This window comes from Dromaius novaehollandiae, chromosome 4, assembly GCF_036370855.1.
Source record: "Dromaius novaehollandiae isolate bDroNov1 chromosome 4, bDroNov1.hap1, whole genome shotgun sequence".
In the NCBI taxonomy this organism is placed as follows: domain Eukaryota; kingdom Metazoa; phylum Chordata; class Aves; order Casuariiformes; family Dromaiidae; genus Dromaius; species Dromaius novaehollandiae.
This window is the reverse complement of record NC_088101.1, coordinates 55,287,474-55,313,982: the sequence shown is the minus strand read 5'-3', so window position 1 is coordinate 55,313,982 and position 26,509 is coordinate 55,287,474. Positions and strand designations below refer to the sequence as shown.

At 38.0% G+C, this 26,509-nt stretch overlaps 1 protein-coding gene across 3 annotated transcripts in view; it reads left to right on the top strand.

The window, feature by feature from the left end:
• SLC7A2 (solute carrier family 7 member 2) overlaps window positions 1-26,509 on the top strand; it is a 59,730-nt gene that overhangs the window by 14,095 nt on the left and 19,126 nt on the right. Inside the window, exons 1-3 of one of the 3 annotated variants that reach the window (XM_026104609.2) lie at window positions 18,967-19,118; window positions 23,979-24,369; window positions 25,261-25,416. In XM_026104609.2, coding sequence (XP_025960394.1) covers window positions 23,994-24,369; window positions 25,261-25,416 — 532 coding nt within the window. In that variant the 5' untranslated portion in view covers window positions 18,967-19,118; window positions 23,979-23,993. Of the gene's footprint in view, window positions 1-18,966; window positions 19,119-23,978; window positions 24,370-25,260; window positions 25,417-26,509 lie in introns of those variants that run through there. The other 2 variants (XM_026104608.2, XM_064511092.1) reach the window with 2 other exon arrangements.

Here is a 26,509-nt window from a genome sequence, read left to right as displayed (position 1 = left end):
TTTCTCAGCTGCTTTTTCTTATAGTATTCAGAAGATATAAAGGGCCACTGATTTAAAACTTTGGACGTATTTTATTAAAAGTAAAGCAGAACTAATAGTTTCTATACTACTGCTGTAAAGTCAGAAGTTCATTTGATATTCCCATCAGACAATGAACACCATATCACAGTGCATGCAGTCAGTACTCAATTCATTAGGCAGAACCTGGAATGGAGTAAGTTTTAAAGTAACTGTTATAATCAGTATTTTCTAAATGTTGATATTTTCCTAGCATATACTAGTAATGTTCCACATTGGAAACTGTGCTGAGTTTACCCAAAATGAATGTCTTGCAATTAGTTCAGATTTGATTCTTTATTGTAAGTAATCCACCATAGACACTGCTGCTGTATTACATTTTAGACTGTAATCTTGCCATTCAGACCGCTTTAGCATTTACAGGTTTTTAGCTCATCTGACAGCTTTGCATTGCTTTTGAATAGACTTGTCCTTATTCAGAGGTGTAACTGCACCCAAAAGGAGTTACATCCAAGTCCATCATGTCACAAGTGTTGCAGCTAGCACTGACACCAAAAGAAGCAGTACCGTTTGCTGTGGCAGCTTATCCTTGTCCATATGCCACCCTGCAGGAGTGCTGGTAAAATCGCTTGTGCAGCGCTGTAGTAAATCGGATCAGGAAAATAACTGAGTTAAAACTAACTGTTTCTTTATACCTACTGTCATTATTATTGTGGCTCCATTCCCCAGTTTAATTGACTGTGCAGCCAAGGAAATGTTTATGTTGGCCCAAGGGAAAGAAGGTAGGAGTCAGGGAACACAACTTCTCTGGTGGAAATGCCAGTTTGAGGTGTTAGTTCAAATTATGCCATAACTTCACAATAGTTTTAAACTGCTGTACTCTGATGCTGGTGAAGCAGCAGTAGCACAGAGTTTAGCTGTCCCATAACCTCCTTAGCCTTCTGGTGGGTTGGCAGATGACCCTCCAGCCTTTGAGGCTGAGGATTCACTGTTGCCTGTACCCAGTGGCAGTGTCTACAGCTAGTGCAGCTCTATTGGAGTGGATCTGCAGAGGGAAAAGTTGGTGCTGAGGAATCACTGACCTCGAACATTGATGTTTTTATATGTGTGGGAGTACTTCAGATTAGCTTTTGTCTGGTCCTGTGGACTGAATTCCCATTAGTGGTTAGAGTATATTAGGTGTCCATCTGGAGCACATAGTCCAATTTTCTTTCATCCAAGAGGATGCCCCAAGATTGCTCCATGGTGTGAACCAAAGCAGAGTGATTAGTCTGAATGGCTGGGCGAATAGCTTTGAAAATATGCTTATGATCCGAGCAAAAATGCTAGTGTAAACATAACAAGGGTAACTCAGATCTGTCTATACATGCTGCAGTCAGGTCACTGTACTGATTGTGGTATAGATGTGGTTTCACTTGTTCTACTCGGCTCTGTGGTTCTTTCAGATTCCATTTCAAAACTTGTTTTGCTGACGGTTTGGAATTAGTCTCGAACCAAGCAGGTCCTAATGCTGCTCTCCAAGCTGTAGACTGGGGCACTCTATGTTGGTGGCAGTGGTAGCAAGAAGGGAGGATTCTAGCTCTGTTTCATGCCCCGTCTCAATCTATCTTGGCAGTAGTCCATGAAAATTGAGCTGACTTAGACGCTGCATAAGAGCGAGTCTAAGCCAAATAATAGCTCTTTCACCTGAATGCTCTTGGTATGCATATATGCTATCATTAAATTTAGTGTTCCAGAGAGGTAAATTTCTTATTCCAGACTGACTGTAGATCTTCAACTGATGGAGCTTTACCAAAAAGAAGGAAGCGTAAAGATCAATTTCAAAAGAGTTGCATTTGCTGTGTAATGCAAGACATTGGATCTGCATAACCCAAAAAGCACCAAAGAAACAAAGCTGAATGTACGTACTTAGGTAGGGAACAATCGTATTGGATTCCACGTGGTAAAACAGTTGACTACTGAAAAAGTAACTCCTGCAGGAAACAGACAGCCAAACTTGAATTGCAAGTTGAAAAAACCCAATTCTTGCCTGAATAAACTGAAATGTATTCGAAAGATGAACTTTACAAACTGTTTCCATTCTTGTTTGAACATATCAGTAGAAATGGCTACACTGAGCTTCTCTTTGTTTTGACAGAGTCAGGAAAACTGATTGCACATCAGTAGGAAGACAGATGATCCCACCATCCCAAGTGCTTTGCTTATATTTGGTTGTTTTATTTCTAGCTTCCTCATACTGTTGATTTTTCTTAGATTAAGCTCTTGGACAGGCTGTGATTCTGAGTTGGGTGTAACTCCAGTATAAATAATTGCAGTAATATTTTTTTATCTTACAGCTGGACAGTTTTTTGTTTTACTAAATGGGACTCAAAGTGTGTTTATGGAAATGATTTTGCCATGTGGCTACAATCTGTAGTAAATTCAAGTGCTTTTATAACAAAGCCCTTAATTTTGAAGGAGTTTCAGTCCTTTTGATTACGCATAACTGTTTGAATTTCTGCATCAAGGATAAAGAATTAAATATTTTATTTTTTTAAAGAAATAAATGCTGACTCTTCCTTCCCCTCCTGTTCTGGAGCTAAAACAGCTTGGCAGCAGTGTTTAAACATGGTTCCAGTTAAACCAGTTTTGGAACATAGTTTGGCAAACCAGAGTGGAGTACAGCCAAAGTACATTGGAGCTATGTTTCAAAACCTAATTATAAGCTAAAATTGTAGCTACAGTGAGGGAGATCCATGTAAAACGAATAAAATGTTTGTCTCCCTCTCCTCTCCTTTTTCTCCCTTCTGTAGTTAGTCTGACTGTGCTAGGATCCTAAAAACTGTGCTCAAACTTTCCACAAATCTTAAAATGCTTCTGCCTGAGCCTCAGTCAGTGTGGATAGGAAATTACATAGTTAACTAGTTCTTTGAGAAATAACTTTTAAATCATGTTGTTTGGTAAAATTTCACCTACCTTAAAAATTAAGTGTATGGAGCCAATAACTGATCTTTTTTTTTTTTTTTTTTTTTTTTTTACTGTGTCATTTCTTGCAAAATAGTTGAATTAAAAGGTTTCCACCTCCCTTGAAACCTTCTAGTGTTGTATAAACACAGTTACTTTCAACTGCTTTAGTTTATCTGCTGTCGGTTTTAGAAATACAATTTGCAATATAAAAGGATGACTGCAGGATATTATTTTTAAAGTTTGTATAAAAGTGATTGTGCATCTTTTTTCCCACAGTGAAAATGTCTAGACTTTTCTGAACCTTTGTAAAGCTGTTATCCAGACAAATTAGTTCCGTCAATTTGAGCCACATCAGCCTCAAGAATTATCCAAACAGATGGGGTCACCAAGTCATTTTACTTTTAGCTATAATGCAAAGTTCTGCTCATAATCTGAGAAGCTGACAGATATGAAAAGAAAACTGCTCATCAGCTACAGCCCAGCTATTTTTGTTGGTGGGCTTTTTTTTACAGGAAGATTTTCAGTTCGTCTGAGCGCTCAAAATATTTCCCAGTAGAATGCACATTCTGTTGCATAATAATCTGCGCTGTCTGTGTGCATCGATTGATATATGTCATGAGGAATAATTAGTGGCTAAAGTCTAAAACCAAGCATACCAGTAACTGCCCATGTAATACCCAGTTATATTGTTAGGGAGATTATCTGTTTATTTGATGTGGGGTGGGGTGGGGGGTCCTATTCCAAACTGTCACTGGCTTCTCTTTGAAGTTTTCTACAGTTTCAGACTGCATACCAATGCCAAAAATTAACTCCTCCATATCCTGGGTTTCTCATCTGTTTTGCTTTGTGCTTTCCAAATAGCCTTTTATCCAACATGTGCTTGTTACTTGTGCTTTCTTTGTATGCCATATACTCAGTCTGATAACCTTTGAACAAAGAAATCTTGTGAACATTATTCATATTCATTCAGAATCCGTCTATTCTCTTTCACACAAGTTTCTCAGAATGTGCTTTGTTTTAGTTTCAGGCAGTCATGACTGTGAACATTACTTTGATTGGCCTTTTGTCCTTTGCGGGAGAAAGAGGAGGAAAAAAAGGTAGTATGAATAAATTTGAGTTAAGCTAAGTTTTAGGAATCACCAGACTCATATTTGTAACAATTTCCCCATTGAATAATACTTCCATGTTTTATTTATGTGTTTTCTTTGAAGAGAATCTGTTAACAGAATGAAACTTTCATTGCATGAAATAGTTCTTTAAGGTGTTTTTCAGAGCCCGCACTATACATATTTAGGAACAGTTAGAATGAAAGAGAATATGAAATTCCTTTAACTCTTGAAGGAGCCATGATATTGTCATCGCATCACTGATCCCAATGTGTATTTTCTGGTGATAGGCATGCAATGGTAGCATAGCTCTCTGTGCTTTCTCAGAAACACTTTCTGCCTGTTTGGATGATTTATATCTCGGTCACAGCAAAATTTCTAGTGTCACCCACTTGTATAGCTATCACAGCAGAGAACAAAGTTACGTTCCAAAGCAAAAATTAAATAAAGGAGTCTGTATTCTGAAGGAGTAATTTTTAGGTCTTTAAAATTTCCTTCATCTGCTTGCTCTCTGGGCTGTGTAGCTCTACTGTATTTTTCTCCTTTTCTCATGTTTTGGTTTAATATCTCCTCAGTTCCAGATAGACCATTGCAGTACAGTGCTGAGCCTACTCATGCTCTTGAAGGTAAACTAAGCTTTTATACTCTGGACAATCCACCCTGCTCCCTGCTCTAAAACATCCTTTTAGAAGCATTTTAAATATTCCTGTCTGTCCCTTAGTTATCTCCTGTTTGTGGTTGATTTTGTTATTCCTATCAGAGCAACCACCTCTTTAAGGTGAGCTTTGAAGGTCCAGTGCTTCAGGGATTTTTTCATTTCTCTTTATGGTTGTAAGGAATTTCAGAGTAAGTGAAATATGTTCATTGTTGCCCTGTGAAGTCATCCTATTTAAAATAGCCATCCTATTTAAATAATAGCCATCCTGTTTAAAAGATTACCTAGTTAATGCTCAGCCTTACTTGTCATGCAGAATAAGTTGCATTGAAAATTTCAGAAAGAAAAATATCTATTTATGATGTATGGCTAGAAAAACACCTCTTTTATTTTTCAGACTTCAACTCTCAAGAGTTTTCAAAGATCTCTTTCAACATCATGTCAACAAGAGGCTGTAGTCTGTCAGCATCTGGATAGACCGTCCTTAAGGATTATGAGAGTGTGGATGACTAGGACTGTATGGTGCTATGGGAGAGTTTCACATGAGGAAGGTAGCGCTGCTACCTTCACTCACAGGGAAAGTAAATATAGACAGATTTGTTTCCATTAGCATCTGCAATGCTATAGCAAGGTATCAAATTTCATTAATGCTATCTTGTACTTTAGAGTTTCATACTTACGGACTTTGGGAAAGGAGGGAAAGTTAGCCTTTAAGGAAATTCCTGCCTAAAATGGACAAAGATGCCATTAATTAAATGTGGATCATACGGCACATCTTCAAGTCTGTTTTTTAATCCTTGTGCTAGCAGGAAATTCTTCAGTGCATATAATGATAGATTATTAAAACTGTATTTGACCAGCACCAAAACTATGTCTAATTCAGACACCACTGAAACTTTGCTGATTACGTGTAGAGTCATGCTTAAGTCAAGAAGTCCAGTGGAGCTCTTTGCCCTCCCTATGCTTTTATCAAGACACAGACTTCCTGCCTTGGATTTCCAAGCTTCCTTGTTATTTTGTTATTTAATTAGGCTTTGCATATTTGCAGTATTCTAGATTGATGACTTTTGAGAAGGATATTTTTTCAAAGTTATTTATCATCTCAGGCCCACTAACCTGAAAAATTCATGTTGTTACCTGTGGGTGAAGCATGGGTTGGTAACTGCTCATTTTTCTTTATTCTCTTTCTACTAGAATATGGATAGACAATGTTTTGAGTTAGTTCAGTGCTAGTCATTGATTTCTGGATGTTTTGTTTGAGAAGGCCATATCAAGTTTGGGAAACGAGAGGTATTTAGATTACTTTGGCTTATTATTTCTAGATTTCAGTGGAGAAACAAAGAAGTATGACTGTTTTTTCCTTCTGTTATCATCAAAGTACTCCTAAATTGTTTTTTATTTTCTGTCGGTGTTTAGAATTTTTTGGAACTGAGCCAAAGGACTCCTAGCGTAAAATTGTCATTAATTAAAAATACTTTTTGAGGACATTTTCATACTATGTCTCAGAAATAGTTTCTTGTTTGATGAATTGCCCAGCTTTCACTCACTCTAATGCAGTGCTCTAGGTTTAAAAAGCGCTCTTAAAAGATTCCTTTTTTTCTACTTCTTCTGAGGTAAGTTTTATTCTTGAAATGAATACTTAAAACTCATGATTTTAATATATTGCATTATGTGGTGGCCTTTGATATTCCAATCCATTGAGGAAAATACAGGCATGTAAAAGTTGTTTTACTTGAGCAAAGTTTCAAATTCATTAAAATGCTCATGGGATTGCTTCAACCTCTACTGAAATAGATGGAACTCTACTACTTTTTGACGAACACTCATCACGTCAGACCACCTTTGTCTTCTGGATTTGTCACAAGATCAGCACAATTCCAGTTCATCATTGATTCAACAGTAATGCATTTCCTGGCATCTCTTAGTAGCTGTCAAAAATAACTTACTGGAAGATTACAAAGTTTTTCCTGGGTCTAATTTTACTAATAATGCATCCAGTTCACTTTTCATGTTCCAAGATGGACCTTGGCACCAACTGATGATGTGCCTGAAACTTATTATTGGCATGTGATATTGTTTGCACACTACCTTTAAAAAGCAAGCTAAATATTTAGATGGATATACATGGTATTTCAATGCTAGAAGAGCCATGTTTTCATGAGAGGCTATAGTCAAAGGGAAGGATATTTGGGTGCAAAAGATATCTAGGCCACTCTAGTGGGTACACAAAAGATTTTAAGCTGAAGCTTTGTATCTTTGCATATAATCTAAGAGGGCAGGAAAAAAAATGAAGCTTTGAATTTATTATGGATGTGTAATGTGAAAAAGTCAAAGATCAAAGGAGAGCAAAAGAAAGTAACTGGAAATGGGCATCTGTCTGAGCACAGGGAGAGTTTGGTTCTGCTTTAGCCTCTTCAGCTGTTGGAAATTGGAGTTCTGCATAAGAAATGTACCTGCATTGCTGATTGTGTTTTAAGGGACCAAAACAGAAGAGTAGGAGTCTGACAGTGTGCTAAAAAGGTGTGTTCTGGCAGCAAGAAAAACAATACACAGGTGAGAAAGGCCAAAATATGCCTGCTGATGAGCTGGTTATCATTTACACTAGCTAGCAATGCTTTTTGTTTAGGCATGCAGGATTTTGCATCTTTTGTCTTAATTTTATATAACAGAAATCACAGTGGAAAAAATGTAGTCTTCCGAAGTCCATCATATTAGTATCCATTGCTAGAGTAAGATGGTTAAAGCTTTATGTTTTAATAGTGTTTATAGGAGGAATATGTAATTGTGCCAAATCTTTTTGCCAAAAATTTATTGCATTATGAAAACTTTTATGATTTACAAATGGTACGAACCTATTAATCAGATTTAGTTAGAAACAGTAAGTTAGTGAAATATTCCACCTAGCACTAGTAAGGGCAAGTCGTGGCATTTTAGAATTAGAAGTCATTTCTGTGACATTTTGCCAAAGTTTTGCCTACATGGATCGTGAGTATCCGAATCACTGTCTTAAACAAGCAGGTGTTAAATGTGAGGTGCTTTTTTTCAAGCAGTCAGTAAAATGAGATATCTTTCCTGGCTGTAATTTCCAGTGAGGTTATGCCAGATAGTTGCATTTTAACTAGCGAAGCATTTTCTGGATTTGGCCCATGAGATACTGAATCTGTCCTGGCCACCTTTTTCTCCCTGAGCAAGTGAGGAGTGGTTTGTGCCCAGATCCTGTATTGCACAGACAGGCACTTTGAGCTCAAGTTACTGCCATTGCCTGCAAAGCTCATGAGAAAGTGAGGGAGGAGCACAGATTTATTCCAAAAATATGGCCCAGCCGTAATAACAGTGAAGGCTGGGCCACCCAGAAATAAGCCATCCTTTTGCTTAGTAGATGCTGAAAAGCAAATCCAAGAAATGCCATGGTTTGCACTCATGCACACACACATGCGTGCACGCCCACACACGCTCACACACAAGCCCACAGAATATTTGGAAGTACTGAAGAAACCTGTTTGGTGATAACTAGTCTAGTTATTTGCAGTGTCTATACTTTTGATGGCCTGGCTAATAGGTTTGGGATTTCTTTTTTAAGAAAATAGAATTGGCTGTATTAGAATCTAGTATTTCGTTGAATTTCCCCCACTGATTATTCACAGCATGACTGGAGATAGGGATAATTTTTGTATACATTTAGAAACGAGTGGTTGATTTAGGAACCAATAAGGGGAGAAGCATGTTGTTTCACTTAAATTAATGGAAAATACAAAAGAAGAAAGATGTGATCACTGAGTTAAAGAACAAATATGAGATAATTTGGTAACTTAGTGTGCTTGATGTTCTCTGTTGCTAATGTTCAATAATTATCAGTTAGAGGAGGATGTTTAAAGGGCATCATACTTACATGGCTTCCCTGGATCTTCCTGATCAGAAGTTGGGCATGCTGTTCAGGATCATTGAGGTCTGGCAAGGGAAGAAAGTGGCTGAGGGGAGGGAGTGGCACAAAATGTGAAACGGAATTAAAAGTTATAAATTTATGGCTTTTCTGTGGGCCCAATAGAGCGAAACTGGAAAACTGGATTACACTAAATCTTCATGTGGGGGAAGAGATGGGCTGTTTTATCACTCTGTGGTTGCTGTCTAATCCAAACTGTCCTGAAATGACGGTTGTGAGGGATTTATTGTAGCTAGTGCGTTGGTTGGCACTGCAAGTATTTTACTGCAAGCAACATATATGTAGCTTATGCCTCCCTGCCAGTTAGCTTTATAGGTACAGTAAATGCAATTTAATGTTCAGATGGTTTTTAATTTTTACAAGCAGGACATCCTCCTAGAAAAACTGCTAAATTGCTAGCTTTTTTAATACCCTCCAGACAACTTATATTGGAAATAAAGTTGTAAGTAAAGAACCACCATGGTGTCTGGCTGGAAACACAGATGCACATGTGCATGCATGCAAGCTGTGCTTTGTCTGGGGTGCTTGTCTTCTTCATGTGTCATTTAATATTTTCAGAATATTCATCCTTGTATGAACCTACACGTGTGCTACCTTGCACGCCTTTTATGCTCTGCTGAAATGGCTCTGCTGCTATTGCTAAACTTGTTCTGGATTTATGCCAAGAGAAGATCTGATTTCCCCAGGCAGACTTGCCCGTGTTTCAAGCTGAATGCAGTCAATCAGCTCTGCGTAGGTCTGGGGAGCGGCAGCCTTCACCGGGATTATGCAACTGTCCTGCGTGGCTGTGATTTGAGTAAGAGGCAAAAGAACAGAGAACCACGCCTGCGTCTTTGTCAAGGGAAGTTCATGAAGGGTTTTCTATGTCTCTTCAAAAGCTGTTGAACAGACCCTTGCTATGTGCAGGGCTATACTCTGTGACCAAACGGAGCAGTTCAGCCCACGGCAGTGCAGGCTGCGTGGAAGGCTGCAGCACACGCCTGGGCTACCGCCGGGGCACTGCCCGCAGCCCTCACTCGGCCACCTGGAAATCTGTGATCAAGCCCCAGTGTGTGATAGGTCAGTGTTGGTTTTTGCTAGGTTTTAAAGTCTCAGTCATGTTTAACCTGTGAGATGGTATGGCAGTCAAACTGTTTATTGACTTGCTTCAAAAATACTGACAAATTTGAAAACCTTTTCAGAAAATTATTTAGTTGAAGGTTATAGTGCTCTTCAAGCTCTGTTCGTGATGCATTAAATGTAGTGGTGCTATTTAAAGCCAAGAATGAAAAGGGAACTCTCTGGCATTAGTTTGCCTCAGTTATAAATAATGTTGGATGCTAAGATTTATATGATCTTGATGTGGATAGTTTATATTCAGAGTGTCTGGCTTGACTGTCTACATTTAATGTCAAAGGATAACATTGTGTAATGAGGTTGCTATAGAGACTTTACAAGCTTATTATTTTGAGGACTTCATATTTGGAAGAAGTGTTTGATTCTGCAGCGTGCAAAGCACCCTCAAGAAATGCTGAGTGGTTTTAGCACCACTTCAGAGAAAATAACGCTGTTTAACACTTCTAGGATTAAACCTTGTAGAGACAGCTTATTTATTTCGTGTGAACTACCTATCCCTGCTCATATTGTTTTGTATAGTTTTGATCTATAAGCAATGACAGCCAGTGCACTTAACATACTCATTCTGTTTCACCTCAAAGGTACCTACGAATGGTGTTAGGGACGTCAGAGAACTACATTTTCACATGGAATGGAAGCAAAAAACTTCTCTGATTTAACATTAAAAGTTGTTACAAATCCAGTGATGGATCCCACCTTAAATACAATTATTTCAGGGCAGTATTTGTCTGCCAAGGAGATTTGTAGAAACCTTTATGTAAAACTATCTTAAATTAATTTGTCTTTGACTTAAGATAAATGAGATATGTGAATTCAGTGAATCCAGTTCTCAGATTTATGTAAGTGAGAAAAGGCAAACTTGCCTTTTAAAAAGTGTTTTAATTGGTGGATAATTAACACATACTTTACTTAATTAGATGTCCCATTCTGAGCAAGTTGTGACACCTTGATTAGCAGACCTAATTCTTATCCTAACTGACATCAGATGTATTTTTCAAATGATATTTTAATGAAAGAATATTACTTGTTCTTGAATCTCCGAGTTTTTCTGTGACAGGGAAGTTAACAAGGAGGTAGACAAAGAGGTGGCTGTAATTTCTGCTATGGTTTGAATCTTTAAAAATGCCTACACTGTATTATCTGAAAGTCATTCGTTAAAAAAAGCCTAATTCTAACAAGGAAAAAGAGATAAAGTTCCTACGCAAGGAGAACAATTACGCATGGCAAAATCCTTTCCACGTGAGAGAAGGAGGCACTGTTACTGTTGGAGGCCCTCATTTTCATCAGGAGAATGCGCTGTAATAGAAATGGAGCATGAAAGTAAGTGGCCACGGTGGATATGCGTTTCAGGCTTTGCGTGGGGGGAGACGTTCTGATTCTAAAAATGCTTCACAGGGCTACATCTAGTATTGAAAGTGTTTTGTAATCCATTTAAAATGGAATCTTTTCCATGTCCCATGGAAGAGCAGATAGCAACAAGTAAGATGTGTAGTAGGAATTTCCTCCCTTCCCTTTCTCCATGATATTTTGTAAGCTAGGCTATTTTCAGTTCATCCATGAATTTTTTTGGTCTTAAATTAGATACATTCATCTTTTCCCTCTCCTCCATACTTTTTTGTTCCTTCTCTGGCCTCCATAGAAAAAAAAGGGGGAGGGGGAGCCCACTTTTATATTTTTGTATAAAATTGAGTTATTTTTAATAATTTTCAATAAATTGATACAGAAAATTAAGTTATGCAGCCTGTCTCTTTAAACAAAAAGATTCACTGGAGCCTGTAAGTGTATGGTGCACTGATCAAATTGGCTGCGAGAAAAATGTGCTGTGACCCAGGGATGGGACTAAGCAACCTCCCTAAGCAAGAGGCTGATAGAACTTGCAGCAAACCAGGGGCTGAGGATAGGCAGGGAGGGGGGAAGTGAGGTGACTCATCAGTTCTTTGCTTAATTTCCATTCTCACATCACTAAATTATGCTACTTTTTGTGCTGGTGAACTGTTTCCCAAAGGAGCACACAGCTGAAGCTATTCCAAAAATTATGTAGACTGTTTACAAATTTCAGAATGCACCTCTGGAGTTCAGGCAGCTGAAAGGGTTCTCATGGTTCCTACTTTAAAATCAGTAGCTAAGTCAGTCTTAGGGAATCACCAGCTTTCTGCAAATCAATACAGTTTTCAGCAGGAAAAGGCTTGGGATTTAATTTTGTTCTTAAGTCATGAGTCTTAAGTTTTGAGATTTAAGTACTATTTAAAAATAGTATTTGCATTTACATAAGCTAGGAAAATTACTATGAAATGCACCTAGTTACACATTTAAGTTGCCTTTAGAAGGGAAAATACATGCTCATAGTATGTTAGCATGTATTTGGCCTAAGTGTCCATTTTGGACTGTTGTCAGAAGGGAGATCATCCTGACATCGCAGGCAAGCACTTCGCGTATTAGTGTTTTTTTGGGGTAATTCCATATCCTAAAACTAGTGACGTTTTGCTCTTACCAAAAGACTGTTTTTAGCTTCTTGCATCTGATTAAGAAGCATCCTTGCACTTCGGCTGGCTTGCGTGCCCTCATTGCTGCTCCTCGACAAGCCGCAACATGGACCCGTGTCTGGTGCTCCTGTCCCAGGGCTGCGGGATGTGAAACTTCCAGTTCAGTCCTGGCAAAACATGGCATCACACTATATTTTCAATTGCACATCAAGTGTTACTTTTAACTTTGACTTTCTTGGCTCTTCTTTATATGCATTACAGTCTTTTCTCTTTAAACTTGCTATTTATGTGTATGCTATATTCAAGACAGGGATTTGGGCCAAAAAAGTATGTGTGGATTTTTTTAGAGTATGGCTTTAAATAGTTACATTCCTTCTACACGGCTTCTGCAAAACTCTGATTTTAGACTTGGGGACAGCTCTATGAGTCAGCACTACAAACAGTTTCTTTAGATCCCTTGGGAATATTTAGAATTCAACAAATGATAGCTAGTAACTGCTTGGGACATGCTTGATATTGGGTTAAATTACTCATTCCAGGGTCAAAAAAACTAGTAGGAATGTGTGCCTAATGTAACCCTTCTTACATATGAAATGCAGGTTAGCAGATTTAGTTTTCATGCTTATATTAGTCTAATAGTATATGATTATTTTTATAAGGCTGTATTACATTTCTCTTAAAGTTTAGATTTGAGGTATTTTTCTTTCTTAATGCAGAGTGAAAGAATTATTAAAAGTTGAGAGAATTGGTAAGTGATGACTTTATTTCTGTCTGTACTCGATTCTATGGGAAGTAGTTTCAGTAATCTGCTTAAACCATGAAAAGCAGTCTGAAATAAACATTGAATTATCTGACACTTTAGTAAATAGAAAGCCCTTTTTAAGTGTGGAATCGTAATTTATTTTCATCAAAAATGATTCTGTCATAACATTTTAGAGTTAGCTTATATTACTGTAGAGCTTTATAAAGATTCTTTACTCTTACAGACTTATGCTCATCTTATTTAGATTAGCACACAAATTGCACTGATTTTTTTTCTTTGGAAGAACCTGGATTTCTATTTTTATATATAAATAACCTACAGATCCATTTTTCTTAATACTATGAAGACTAACCCAAGGTATAGAACTTCTGGGACTCTATACATGTGCTCACAGATCTCTGTTAGTTGGACCCTCATCTTTCTAAATTTTATTTTCCTTTGAATCTAGTATATTCTTATGGGAGTATTAGACTTCAATGAATTGATGTTTTCCAGTCATATAGTCAGAAATTTCCTGACCAGGTCTATTTACCCTCCTTGTTAGATCTCTCTAACATGCAGAAATGAGCCCTCTTACTATGTGGTTTTATTTGCAGTTAAAAATCAAAACCTTGTTTGTTAAAACAATATACAGCTACTCCTGTTATACTCTTCCTCTGGTATTTTAGTTTGCAAACTGTCTCTCTGATTGTGTAACTTTACTAATTTTGACTCATGTAGTTAAACCAGCCATCTTTGAATACAAATGAATGGATGAGTGCTAATGAATGCATGAATACTAATACATCTTCAGCCCTGTGAGATTCATACAGCCTGTACAAGCCATGTCATACTTTTTCCTTGTGAATGTCGAAAGTTACAGTTGTTACAGTCGACTGTAAAGTCCTGGCTTCCAAGGCCAGGCAGCTCACCTCATTCAGAGCGCTGTCAGAGATTGTAATGGTTGACTTAGGCCCCAATGCTGCAAGCACTTTTGTTCATGTTTAACTTTTTTTTTTAATGTAATATGGGTAGCTGAAAGGGCAAGCACATGGATACACTTTTGCAAAGTTAGAGAACCTTTAGTTATTTAAAATAACAGGCTTTTGGCCTGTTACTGCCTGAGTTCTGGGAGGCTCTAGCTATGTGAAAAGTCAGAGTCAAGAGCAGAAAAGCTTTTTATCAGACACAATTTGTTGTTTGGGCTCCCACTGTATTTTGCTTGTCTAAGAAAGTGTTTCTTTTCACAAATAAACTGGGATTTAGGGTTTTTTTTTAATTCTAACCATTCCTTAGGCATAAATTTTTGCATAAATCAATGAAAATATGTTCAGACACTCCTGACAGCATAACAGAAATGCTGGAAGGAGCCTTCCATAGGAAAACAAAATAAATAACATAAAATAGTTCTCTCTTTCAATTCATTGCTTCTAATGTGGCCAGTGGTTTCATAGCAAGAAGAGAATTTCTAATAAGATTCTTTGGGGAGAGAATGTGCTGCTAAAATCCTTTGGCAGGGTAAACAAATCTGAGGACTATTGGATGAGCCATATTAGATTAGTCCAAGTGTGATATAGTTGCTAAGGAGGAGAAAAGAAGTCTCTAAAGCCAGAGCCTAAGCTGTACAATACTTTTGTTGGTCAAAACAGTTGGATTTGTAAGTGAAAATAAACTGGGAGCCCAAGTGGACTAGAGAGCATTTGTTTGGTATGTTCCATGCGTAAGTCACTTAGATATATAAACTGTTTTCAGAATATTATAGGAAGTTAGGGAAGAGAATTGTGTCCTAATAGGATCCGTACGGTTTGTCTACACTGACGGATAACTTAGTTTCTGGGTTGTTGCCAGCCTGTGGTCTCCCAGCGGAAGCAATGTAGAAGCCGTGTGGGTGCACCACAGCTCCTCTTTGGAGAGCAGCAGTAATTACAGATGAAGGCTGTATACGCTATTGCAGACAGGTCACTCCAGATACCAGTGCGTATGCTCAGTCTCGTCCAAAGTGCCTCAGATTTGGTGTCCTGCTGTAGTATGCCACTAGTCCCCGTGCCTTCACGTACCCCCATGCTGATGCTGCCACGTCACACCCAGAGCATCTAGTGCCTCACAATTAGAAATTAGAAATAATGCCAAAGAAAGTTTTGGAGATGCCATAATTACACAGATGAATGAATACCTGTGCCTCATCTTCCAGTTTTCAGTGAGTAAATGTATTTTTTTCGAACTCTAGTAACCTGATTGTGCATATGCGCTGAATTGTTTTATATTTTAAAGTAGATAAAATATCTAAATAAAAGCATTGCAATGTATGTTATAGCACATGCAATTAAATCTAAACTAGAGAAAGAATTTGTTGGTTACATTTCTATTTTGCATGGGGAGTAAATTTACCTAAGAAGTATACAATTGTGTTCTGTTGTGGAATAATAAGAGAGTGGGTAATTTTTTTTCTTCTCGATTGTTCACTGAATAAATGGAGAGAATGCCAGAGATTGCAGTGGATAGGGAAAAAAGACACAGGGAATTAAAAAAGAATGTCCCTAAAACATTTATTATGGAAAAGTGTGAACAATCCTTATCTTGTTTTGTGGTTGCATATTGTTGGTCAAGAAAGGGTTAGTACATTCTGTCGTTACTGTCTACTTCTTCCTGTTTCCTAGCTCAAAGTCCTTATTTTGAATCAAGTCCTGACCCCAGTGATATAATTTGGAATTTTGCTATTGGCTCACCAGGTTTGTGTGTTTAATACCAAGAATTGTTTGTCTTGCTCTGTGAATATGACAACATGTCTTGGATGGCTCTGTGTTAATTCTGCACAGTGTGAAAGGTTTTAGAATGTGTGCAAACAGTGCTTGTATATAAGGTGTCCATAAAGTATTTTATAGATGTTTTGTAGATCCTATAGGAAGAACTATGATTATAGGGAATTAACATGTCTACAGAAATGCACGCTTGAAATTAAACCGCTTTCTTAAGCTTGTTCTATCTTCTTTGAAATACAAAATTCAACTTTCCATCTTTAAATCTGGGTGCATTCTCCTGCTGGTTGCACATCTATATCACCTGTATATTTTGCAGGCCATATTTAAAAAGTAATTGCTAGTGGTTATAAAAAAACCTCTTCCTACATCAACATATTGGAATCGGATGCAACATAGTTTTTCATAATCTGCAGAATTCTAGAATCAGAGCTATGGGAAGTGTGAACTACCTTATTAATTTTACTGAGTTAATTTAAGTTTCAAGTTTAAGCATTAAATTTCACAGGTCTTCACTTCAGCAGCAACATCACTCATATGTGTTCTTCTGTAGTCTCAGATGGATTCCCAGGCCTTTCCAGTTGCTAGAACTAATCCTGCCTGTGTATCTGCCAAAACTTTCATGGGCGCTTCATGACAACCTCTGTAATGATATATATTTAAATATGTATATTAGTATCTTTTTACTGATACAAAAATCTGTGACACACTGAAAAGCAGAAACGTGACAATGGCATAATGTTGCTCTCGTCCCAGATGCTGTCCAAGAAATCTTCTTTCTGTGCTGCTGCCTAGCCAGAAGATGAGGGTATTTGATGAGGTGCCCTAAAAATCAGTGCGGTTTGGATATTGAGGTTTGGATATTGAATATTTAATGTCATTTGTTTTAAGAGTTCTTTCTGCAAAATGTTTTAGGTTTTTGTTGCTTTTGCCTGCCAAACTGTCTGTATTAATAATTAATAAAGCCACCTGGGAATTATTCATGTGAAGTATGTTCTCATGGTGATACCACAGACAGCAATTCCAGCTCCAGGTGAGACAGAAAGTATTTTGTGAATAAATTCATAGAGCAGCCCAGTACAGTTACATCATCGTGAACCTTGCGGGAGTCTACTAGAAAGCCATCAAAGCAAAACACTAACCGTAGGCTACCCTCACATTGAGCTCTTCTGTGGGGGTAGCCTGGACTGACACTGTGGGGAAGGTATGCCTTAGGAAGGCAGCTTTTCGAAGTCAAGTAGAAGAAGGTCTGTGTATTCAACAGGTGATGAAGCAACTAATTTTTTTTCAAAATGGCAGGGATGTTTTTCCAACTTATAAGGTATATTAGCAGGCAAATTAAGCAATAAATTACTTAATTTTGCATTAACAACAATTTTTAATGGATCTACATGGTTGGAAATGATTCACAATTGACCTTGATGAAGTTAACTAAAATCCACATGAATAATTATCCAGGACCTGGAAAGTTTTCAAGTGATTCATGGACTTCCTAGAGGGTGATGAATTAGAGAAAGAAATGCCTAGATATTGTCATGGGTCAGAGTGATGCTCCTTAAGAACAATTTCTGCATATTTCCACACAAGAAACATTGTCTGTTTAACAGCTTACACTCCTAACATAATTTCTCCATGTTGCTTTCTTCTGACTGGGTATTTCTTAAGCTAAATAGCAAAGAGGAACATGAGAGGAGAAGGGTGATAACTGGCTTTTGGCAATTAGGCCTGAAATACAGAAAAAATGTCTGAAACGCAGGTGGTAACATGGGATTGCTGGAAAGTGGAGTTACAGCAACAAGGAGATTCCCTTGACTTCAAAAGTGGGAAAGGCTTATTTGGGAAGAAGCTAGAGTTCGTATTTAATGGGAGTGAGGTCAGCATGAGGGGAAGCATGAGTGTCGGTATCATTAGAGCTTTAATGAACAGGACCTTCTCTTTCTCTACACCTTTTTGCCCTTTAAGAAAGGAATAGCCTTGGATAAAGTAAGAAATGGCATCTGGCCTCCTAGTCCTGAAATACGACCCACCCCTGTGGAGCACTCTCTTTTTGGAGGTGCTCTCTTTGGGTCTAGGACAGCTAAGGAAGGATTATCCGTGTCCTTTGTGTGTGGCCATGGGAAGTAGGATTTTTCCAGGGAAATGGAGGAAGGGCCTTCTGTGTTCCTTCAACAGTGGCAGACTTTGCACTTAGGGAAAACTGAAAGCTGAGAGCAAGTTGCAGAGGGCACTGACACAGTCCTTAATGTTTTTCTCCATTTTATTGGCATATTTTCTTAAGAAAGATCTTTTAATGAAGAGAAGCATATGGCTTTTCCCAGCAAGGCTCCTATTTCAGTGTTCTCTGAACAGAAAAAGGACTATTGAAACACAAGTGTTTTAAGAGAAACAATGTGCTACAAATAATGTTGACTGGAAATGCTACTACATGTCTGGGGTGGGTTTGTCTGCCACTGGAAGTAATAAAAATACAGCTGTATTCATTGGAGTTTAGTTTATTCTGGAAGCTAATTTTTAAGAAAGTGAGGTTTATTTATTGGCTGTGTCACAGGAATATTTGGACTATTCTAATTCCAGTCTTAAGCATTTTTCCTTTTCAAGCCACATAAAGGAGAACAAGCTATACGGTGTGTCTACCACAGTTCAGCAGAACTGGGGAATGGTCTCTAACCAGGCTCTGTTAATGTACTCTGATCTGTGTTGTTTCTAACCACAGCAGTACTTTTCAAATTATTTCTACTCTTCTAAAAATTACTCAGCAAAAACATTTTACATGCTGTGCTATTGGATTCTAGTCTCAAAGATTAGTGTTGCAAAGTACCCTTCAATATACTTCAAAGTCAGATTATTTATTACAAGGGCAACAAATGTGAAAGCCGGGAAAACTTAGCTTTCACAGTGGGAGACACAGTTTGACGTCCAATTTTTTTTTTTTTTTTTTTAATCTGGGGTGTTTGAAGGACTCCCCTGTGGATGTACAGGGGATACCCTCACAACCGTTGTGTGTCGCATGAAAACACACGTCTGCTTGTTTAAATGCAGAAAATGGTATTCTAAGTAGATTTTATGTCGTGAAGATAGTGGACTTCATTTATCTGAGCAGCAGTAAGACTTTCCCTCTCCCTCGCTGCCCGCCTTGGCCGGGCAAATAGCTAGCCAGCTTAGAGCCCGCCAATCGCCTGGCGCAGCGAGCCTCCACCCCCGCGCAGCAGCAGCTCACGCACCACCTACAGCTTGCTTTTAAAGCAAATATTTTAATAAAATCACTTTGCACCATTACGCTTACATTTAAGAATACAGAAGTTCAGGACTTGGTGAGAGGAGCAGAAGTTTGCCCGGCAGAAGCTGCCCTGAATCAGGTTTGTAATAAAGTTTACTGCTAAAGGAAGTAGCCTGAAAACAATGTAGCTTATCATGTGAAGCTTTACCTTTCACATATGTGCTTTTTGAATAGCAAGACCTGTGCTGTGCAATATTAACTTTAGTGTACCTTACAGCAGTATTGTGTCTCTGACTAAATGCAAATTTATGTATTACTATAGAAGCTGTAATTTACATTTTCCTTCTTAGGTTAAAGGGAAGGTATTTCTTCTTTTGGGAGGTGAATCTTTCCTTTTCCATTTTATGCGTATCAGACTTCTCTAGCAGGTGCTGCTTTCCAGTTTGGGGGTTTTAAGTAGCATTTAAATATATCACTTTAAATATGCCAGAACATTAGAAATTCTGTGAAAGTCCTGGGCACAGCATCAACTTTTATGACACGAGAAGTTGCAGTTCATCTAAAATCATGTCTAGTGTGTGCATGTATGTACACACATGGAATCACAGACTATATACGATTTTGCTTAAACTCTGAGGTGAATATTTAACTTTCATATATTATTGCACCAGCTCTAATCAATGCAATACTGAAACTTTGAATTAGGCTAAATTTATTTAAGATCAAATACATTTTTTTCTAAATTCTACTGTTGGAAAATATAAAATGCTGGCACAACTTTTACAGGTTTTTGCAGGAAACTGAGCTGAAGAAAGAATCTAACTTAATCCATATATAATGTGTATGGGTATATATTTCCCCATTTTGAATATAATGCAAACCTTCTGGAGGCTTTAAAGTATTTTCACCATAACTTATACGCTATTTAGAATATAAGCTACTGCATCTGACAGTTATAATATGTTATAATATATAATATGAGATCAACAAAATAGTTTAATAGGTAAGAAATAAAATATCTCTAAATTACTTATGCTTCAGGAAACTGTAAGCATACATCTTGAGAATAATTTAACAACTTTCAGAAGTTTTATATTGCTTTATAACACTTGTTTTCTGTATTAGATATTTTTATCTTTTTTATTAGAACTTTTAATGGAAAATTTAGTATGAAATGTTGGCTTGCAACTGTGGCACAGTGGTAGTTTAATCAAAAGCTTTGTTTTTTCCACCTGCAGCAAGGGTTTGATGAGTACTGATTTCAACCACTTATTTCATATAATTTAATTAAAATATTATTTTTGAATAGAAGAGTGCAGTACAATACAGACTAACTATGATAGATTTCTGCTGTGTCACACATCTGTTCTCTCAATATCAACCTATTATTTGTGTTTTGTTTTGCAGTAGAAGGCTGTTGTTTTTTTTAATATGGAAAATATTTTGGAAAAGTGGTAGACTTTACATGACTGTGAAGTAGTCAAAGCAGTTTTAAAGAGCAATAAAAACTTTGCACATGGAGGCTTTGTGTTCCTTGAATTGTGTATATATTTACAGGCTTTTTGTCCAGAAACTTTTGCTATTAGAAGAGGCCATTAAATGTTCCTGGTCATCCTTTCAAATGGAAGCACTATAAAGACAGTCCCGGTATGAATTTAAGACTGAACTCATCTTCTTAGATTAGTATTCAGATGAGCAGTGATCAAGCAGTAAATTATCTAGTTTAAGAGTGGCTAGGAAAGACTGAAAGGAAGAAGAAGGGTCTATCAGCAGCTACCTTAGAGAAAAAGAAACAAGGCAATAAAGAACAGCAGGGATGAGAGAAGAATCTGTGCTTGTTCAGATATGCTGACAAATACTGTAAAATGTTCATGAGAGGTGAGAAAGTTTTTTGTTTTCTTTCCTTATGTTGAATACATCAGTCCAGTTCTTCTGTGGTCCAAGCTGTCCTCCTGCCCTGTCTGTCTCTATTTATTGCATGCTGTTGAAGGGGGTAAAACTATTAGTTAAAATGTGCGCAGTGTGGGAATTCTGGGTAGGAATATGGTCAAAGAAGGCCTGGGCAGGACTGGATAAACACTGAACAGTCTGAGGCAGTTGGACTGGGGTTTCCCTTTCTCAGAGAGCTGTTGGAGACATCTTCCATGTTATAGAGTGAATTGGTAGCTAAAGAAAGACTTAGCCCAAAACAGACTTCAGAAGTGCTGTGACCCAGTGTATGCAGAGCCAGAGAGCCACCACAGTTTGTTTGTGACAAATGTCTCTGTAAAGTAGAGCACATGGAAATGAAGTAGAGCACAGATTTGCGCACGTGGGAGAAGCAGTGGGTTGGATCTGCTCCTCTCCTTACTCGAAAATAACTGCATACTGTTGGTCAGCGCAAGTGCATTTTCCTTTTTGGTTTTGTATCACTAATTTCCTGTACTTAAGCTCTGTAATGCTCAGGACTGAATCCTTACTCTGTTTGAACTCCCTGAACAACTCATCCCAGCTTGACCGACTGCTACTTGCCTATTGTCCTTTGAGTCCAAAGACATGCAGGCAACTAATTCTGCCCTCAGGAACGTAAGAGAAATGCCTCAGAAATGCCTGAGAAGCACTGTGAGCTCTGTCAGTAGCAAAGTGTTAAGAGAGGTCACTTCCTTGATTGACTGCCCACTCTATTACCAAAACCACCATTTCCCAATCGGACAAGTATGCCTCTCTGAGAAGGCTCTGAGAAGAGCCCGCGCCAGTCAAGCTGTGCTGGAGTACTTAGCAGTGCCAGTGCTGGTAGCACAAACAGCCACAGAGACCACAACAGCCTAGTAGGAAAAGACAGGTTTAGACTACAGTGGTTAAAGGAGAAAGTAGTGACAGAGAAGATGGTGATAGTGTGGAGACAGCATAAAAATACTGGAACTGCTTGTCAAAAGGTATGAGACACCGTCCCTTGCCAATTCCTGTTCCTTTCTCTTGCTTACCCTGTTTTGTGTTCCTCTCTGTGCTAAAGATCAATGGCAAGGAAAAGGTGAGGTTTTCCCTGTCATGCAGGATTAGGAATAAGATCCTTTTTAGTAGTGTGATTGCGGTCACTGTAAGCTTATCTAGGACAATGCTGCCACCAAAAGGCACACCCAGCTGTTACCTTGTTTACTTCTGTAGGTTAGTGTTTGAGTATGAGGCATGCTGAGCCACAGTACTACAGTAAGTTATATTTCTGAGTCAGTACGCATTGCCCCAGTTACCCTTTTGAAGTGAGTAATGTGTTGAAGAATCTGTCTTAGAAGTGACATCTTAGAAAAAGACTAAACTTGTCATTGATTTCTGAAAACACTTTGTTACCACCTAGGTCGAATGAAGTCTGGATACCACAGGTAGATACTGATCTCTCAGAGGCTGAAGGGACTGCCTAATTGCAGTAAAGCTTTGGGAACTTCCCAGTCTTGCCTCATTCCGCTGTACTGGGCAGCTAACACCTTCCTAATGAGCAGTAAGCATCACTGCCCAAAGCAGTTCAGTCCCATTCATTATCCTTTATCTACTTCCCTTTCCCTGAGAGGAAATGGAGATGGCTTTTTATCAAGAATCTTCTTTAAAGACAAAAGCTGCATGACTGCCTGCACTTGAGGTGCTATTTCAGGAATAGGGGGAAAATGTTTCTACTCAGAGGTCTCTCTTTTTTATACTCAAGAGGATTTTTTCTTTCTGGATGAGAGTTCTCTTACTTCTGACTCTGTTTTGTCCTAGCATCAAATACTGGCAATATTCAGATATCCATCTTGATGCAAAGTCATTGGTGTTAGTAGACTGAACTATTATGAATAGAAATGCTCTCTACAGATCCAGGAAACTGATACATCCTGCAGAGGAATCTACCAGCAGAATATGTTCATCTAAATGAAGAAGATTCTCAGTTCCTAGGAGGGTTCCACTTCACAGATCGTGAACACAGTATAGATCTTTTTGGTATGCGTTGCAAAGAAAACATCAGAGGGGAAAGATGGGCCCAGGTATTTTGAGCCAGAGATTGAATATCAATGAAGAAATGACACTCAGAGCAGATGCCAGTTTTGGGGAGAGCAGTATGGCAATCACAGTTTAATTGTTGTAGCAGGAGCTCTTAATTCTTACCAAACTGTCTGTCATCTACAGTCCAATCCGATGGAATACATACAGGAGCTTTACAGCAATGTTGTCTCGTTGGCATGTCTTTGTCCATGCAATTCCAGTATCCTGCCATGCAGTCAAACGTTTTGAATCCCCAGCTACTGCATTCTCCATGTTGGGAAGCAGGGTGGCCGCTGTTCTTCCTGCAGGAGCTCGTATCACAGGACAGAGGATCGCCTGCTGGCCCTCGGGACATGGCTGGTGGGAAAAGCTGAGCTCGTGTGCATAAGCGGATTGCACCCCACTGCAAGATGTGCATTCAGAATATTGAAGAACTGCAATGAGTGTGGGATGGGCAGTCATCCTATCAGTTTTTGTGAGATGTTTGTAAGGGAGAGTCGTATGATCTTTCTTTTACAGATAATTAGTTTTAGGAAACACAGTTGTTGTGGGAGGGCCTAAGAACACTATTTTAATTGCTCTCAAGCAGTTTTTACTCAAGTGAATCCAAAAGACAAAAAACATGTCATTTGAATCCAAAAGCAAATTGCGTTGGCTCTGTCAGAATGCTCTATTTTAAAACTTTTGCTATTTGTAGCCTTGAATTTTGGATGTTAAAATTCCTTATTTTAGGTTGATGCTGATCCGTATCTTAAAACTACTTATCATAAAGACATGATGGATATCTTTCCCTAGAGAAATATGTGCTAGATAGAAAATTAGGCATAGTGTTCCCTCATATGTTTTGTGGGTAAAAAGTACATGTCAACTTATTTAATGTCACGGAACATTGTCAGTATATTAATTACTTATTGTAATAAAAGTTCTTTATGCAAATATGCTTCTTTAGTTATTTTCAGCAGTGTTTATGCTAGCTTTTATATATTGAAATGATTTATTTTATTTTCAGAGTTCTACATCCACCATGTTACCCTGTGGACCAGCTCTGTCATTTGTCCGGTGTCTGGTGCGGAAGAAGAACATCAGTGGTGAAAGTCTTGAAGACTCCAAGTTGTGCCGATGCTTGTCTACTGTGGACCTTATAGCACTGGGAGTAGGAAGTACTCTTGGTGCTGGTGTTTATGTCCTTGCTGGAGAAGTAGCCAAATCTGATTCTGGACCTAGCATTGTTCTTTCTTTCCTCATTGCTGCCTTGGCATCCGTGATGGCAGGTCTTTGCTATGCCGAGTTTGGTGCTCGTGTCCCCAAGACTGGTTCTGCGTATTTGTATACTTATGTAACTGTTGGTGAACTATGGGCTTTTATCACTGGTTGGAATCTCATTTTATCATATATTATAGGTAAGCTCAAGAACAAAGGACTCGAGGGTTTCTGAGACAGCAGATAAAACTGTATCTCACTTCAAGAAAGTCATGATGTTTCAGTATTAGCTTATTACTATAATCCCGTGCTAATTAAATGGACTCTTATCGTGTGATCCCATGAAATACAAAGTTGACCAGATCTGAATAAAATCAACACTTAAATGGGAGATACTCAAATAACTACTTCAGTGCTTTCGCAGAGATGGCATTTTTTGATTTAAACCTGTTTTTTTCCAGAGGTACTGTGACAAGTTGGCCCAACATCTATTATACTGTGTATAGGCACATCTATCTTTATACGTATACATAATTATAGAACTGTTGTCCAAATCACCACAAAATTAATACGCTGGAGCATTGTACTGAACTGTATTTAATGATAGGAGAGCTGTAAAAATAAGTCATATCTAGCTATGGCCACATACACTTTTTTCCAGGGGAGAGTGTTAGTCTTAAATACCCACTCTAGCAATATAAATTTTCCTAGTGATTTTTTTGCTATACCTCCAAATGGTCAAACTTCCCTTCTTTCTTAAACTGTTTTGTTACAGTTCTTTAAACTGTTTATCATATGCCATGTTGTAAACTTAGAAATATAAATGATATAAAAATAATTTCTGCAATATTTGGGAGTAAATGAGATGTAAATTTATATATTTTAGTTGCAGAATAATATGTTATAATTTAACTAAGCAGATAATTTCTATAATATTAAAATTCACGGTCAAAATGCTCACTGTTTTAACATAAATTCTGCTTTTTTTAAATACAGGTAGCAGCATGTTTAGGTTTATTTGTTTTTCAGTAGAAGTAACTCTGTCCTATTGTATATGTGCAGAACCCTAAACTTGCATGTATTTTATGAAGGTACATCAAGTGTAGCAAGAGCGTGGAGTGGCACCTTTGATGAACTTCTTGGAAAACAGATCGGTCGTTTCTTCAGCACCTACTTCAAAATGAATTACTCCGGCCTAGCAGAGTATCCTGACTTCTTTGCTGTATTCCTTATATTGCTTTTATCAGGTAAGAGAGACATGCATCTTCATTTATGATGGCTGTGATATCAGACTATAGAATGTTCCCTACAGACAAGGAATAGATTTTTTTGAATATGTCAGTGAACAGACAGCAAGAAAAAATGATAAATTATAGTTTTTATTTTACCAGAAATACCTAAATAACGTTAGAGAAGTTTGGATGCACATTTTGTGTTGATGCAGTGATTCTGGGAATAAAATTTATATAGTCAAATTTTCATATGTACCATCCTCTTTTATTGAAGCTGAGACATGAAATAATGACTTTGCAGTGTAGAGACTGCCAGGTTGAGTCAGAAACTAGAAGCAATGCAGCAAGGGTGACATGGGTAAGGATAATTTAAAGGAACTATTTTAGTACCTCTTCAGTGCAATACCTGGCTTTCTTGTAGTTTTTGTGAAAAACACTCCCACTTCTAGAAATTTTACCCCAAGTTTTTAAGGTGGTTGTCATATGGTCACTAATGTAAACCACAAGAAACTAGCAAAACTGGAATGGAAGCTTGAGGAAATTCATTGGTACCATTTTAATAGTAGGATATTCTTTAAGTGCATGAATTTTGTAAAAGTTTTTTTAAAAGTTTTCCTGTGATTCAGAAGAAATTAATGCTTCCAATCAGAACATATTTTGAGAAATATTAACATTAACAGTCCCTGTGTCTGTACTTAAGAAGATCACAGAGTTTACTTTAGACTTGGCTTAGTCCAGTATCCTGGACCAAAAGTGTCTCTTGTGCTTATGGTTCACGGTTGCCTGTAGGAGTTCGGACCATTATGTCTTCACGAGGTGTTAGAATGAATTTGGTAGATACCTGGAATGGACCTTTCAGTTTCGTTACCTCCAAAGGAAGGGGAAAAACTTTTTTTTTTTTTTTTGAAAACTGAAACTCCACAAACTGAACTATGGAAAATGAATGTAGATGCTGCCATCTTGTATCAGCGTTCCTCATCATCACTGCTGTTTCCTGACATCAGACGTAACGATTATCGATTGAGAAAGGAATGTTGTTTCTCTTGTGATTCTCCACTGCTCTTGAGTTTTCATTTGTCACTTGTCTTTTCATCCCCAGCACCACTCT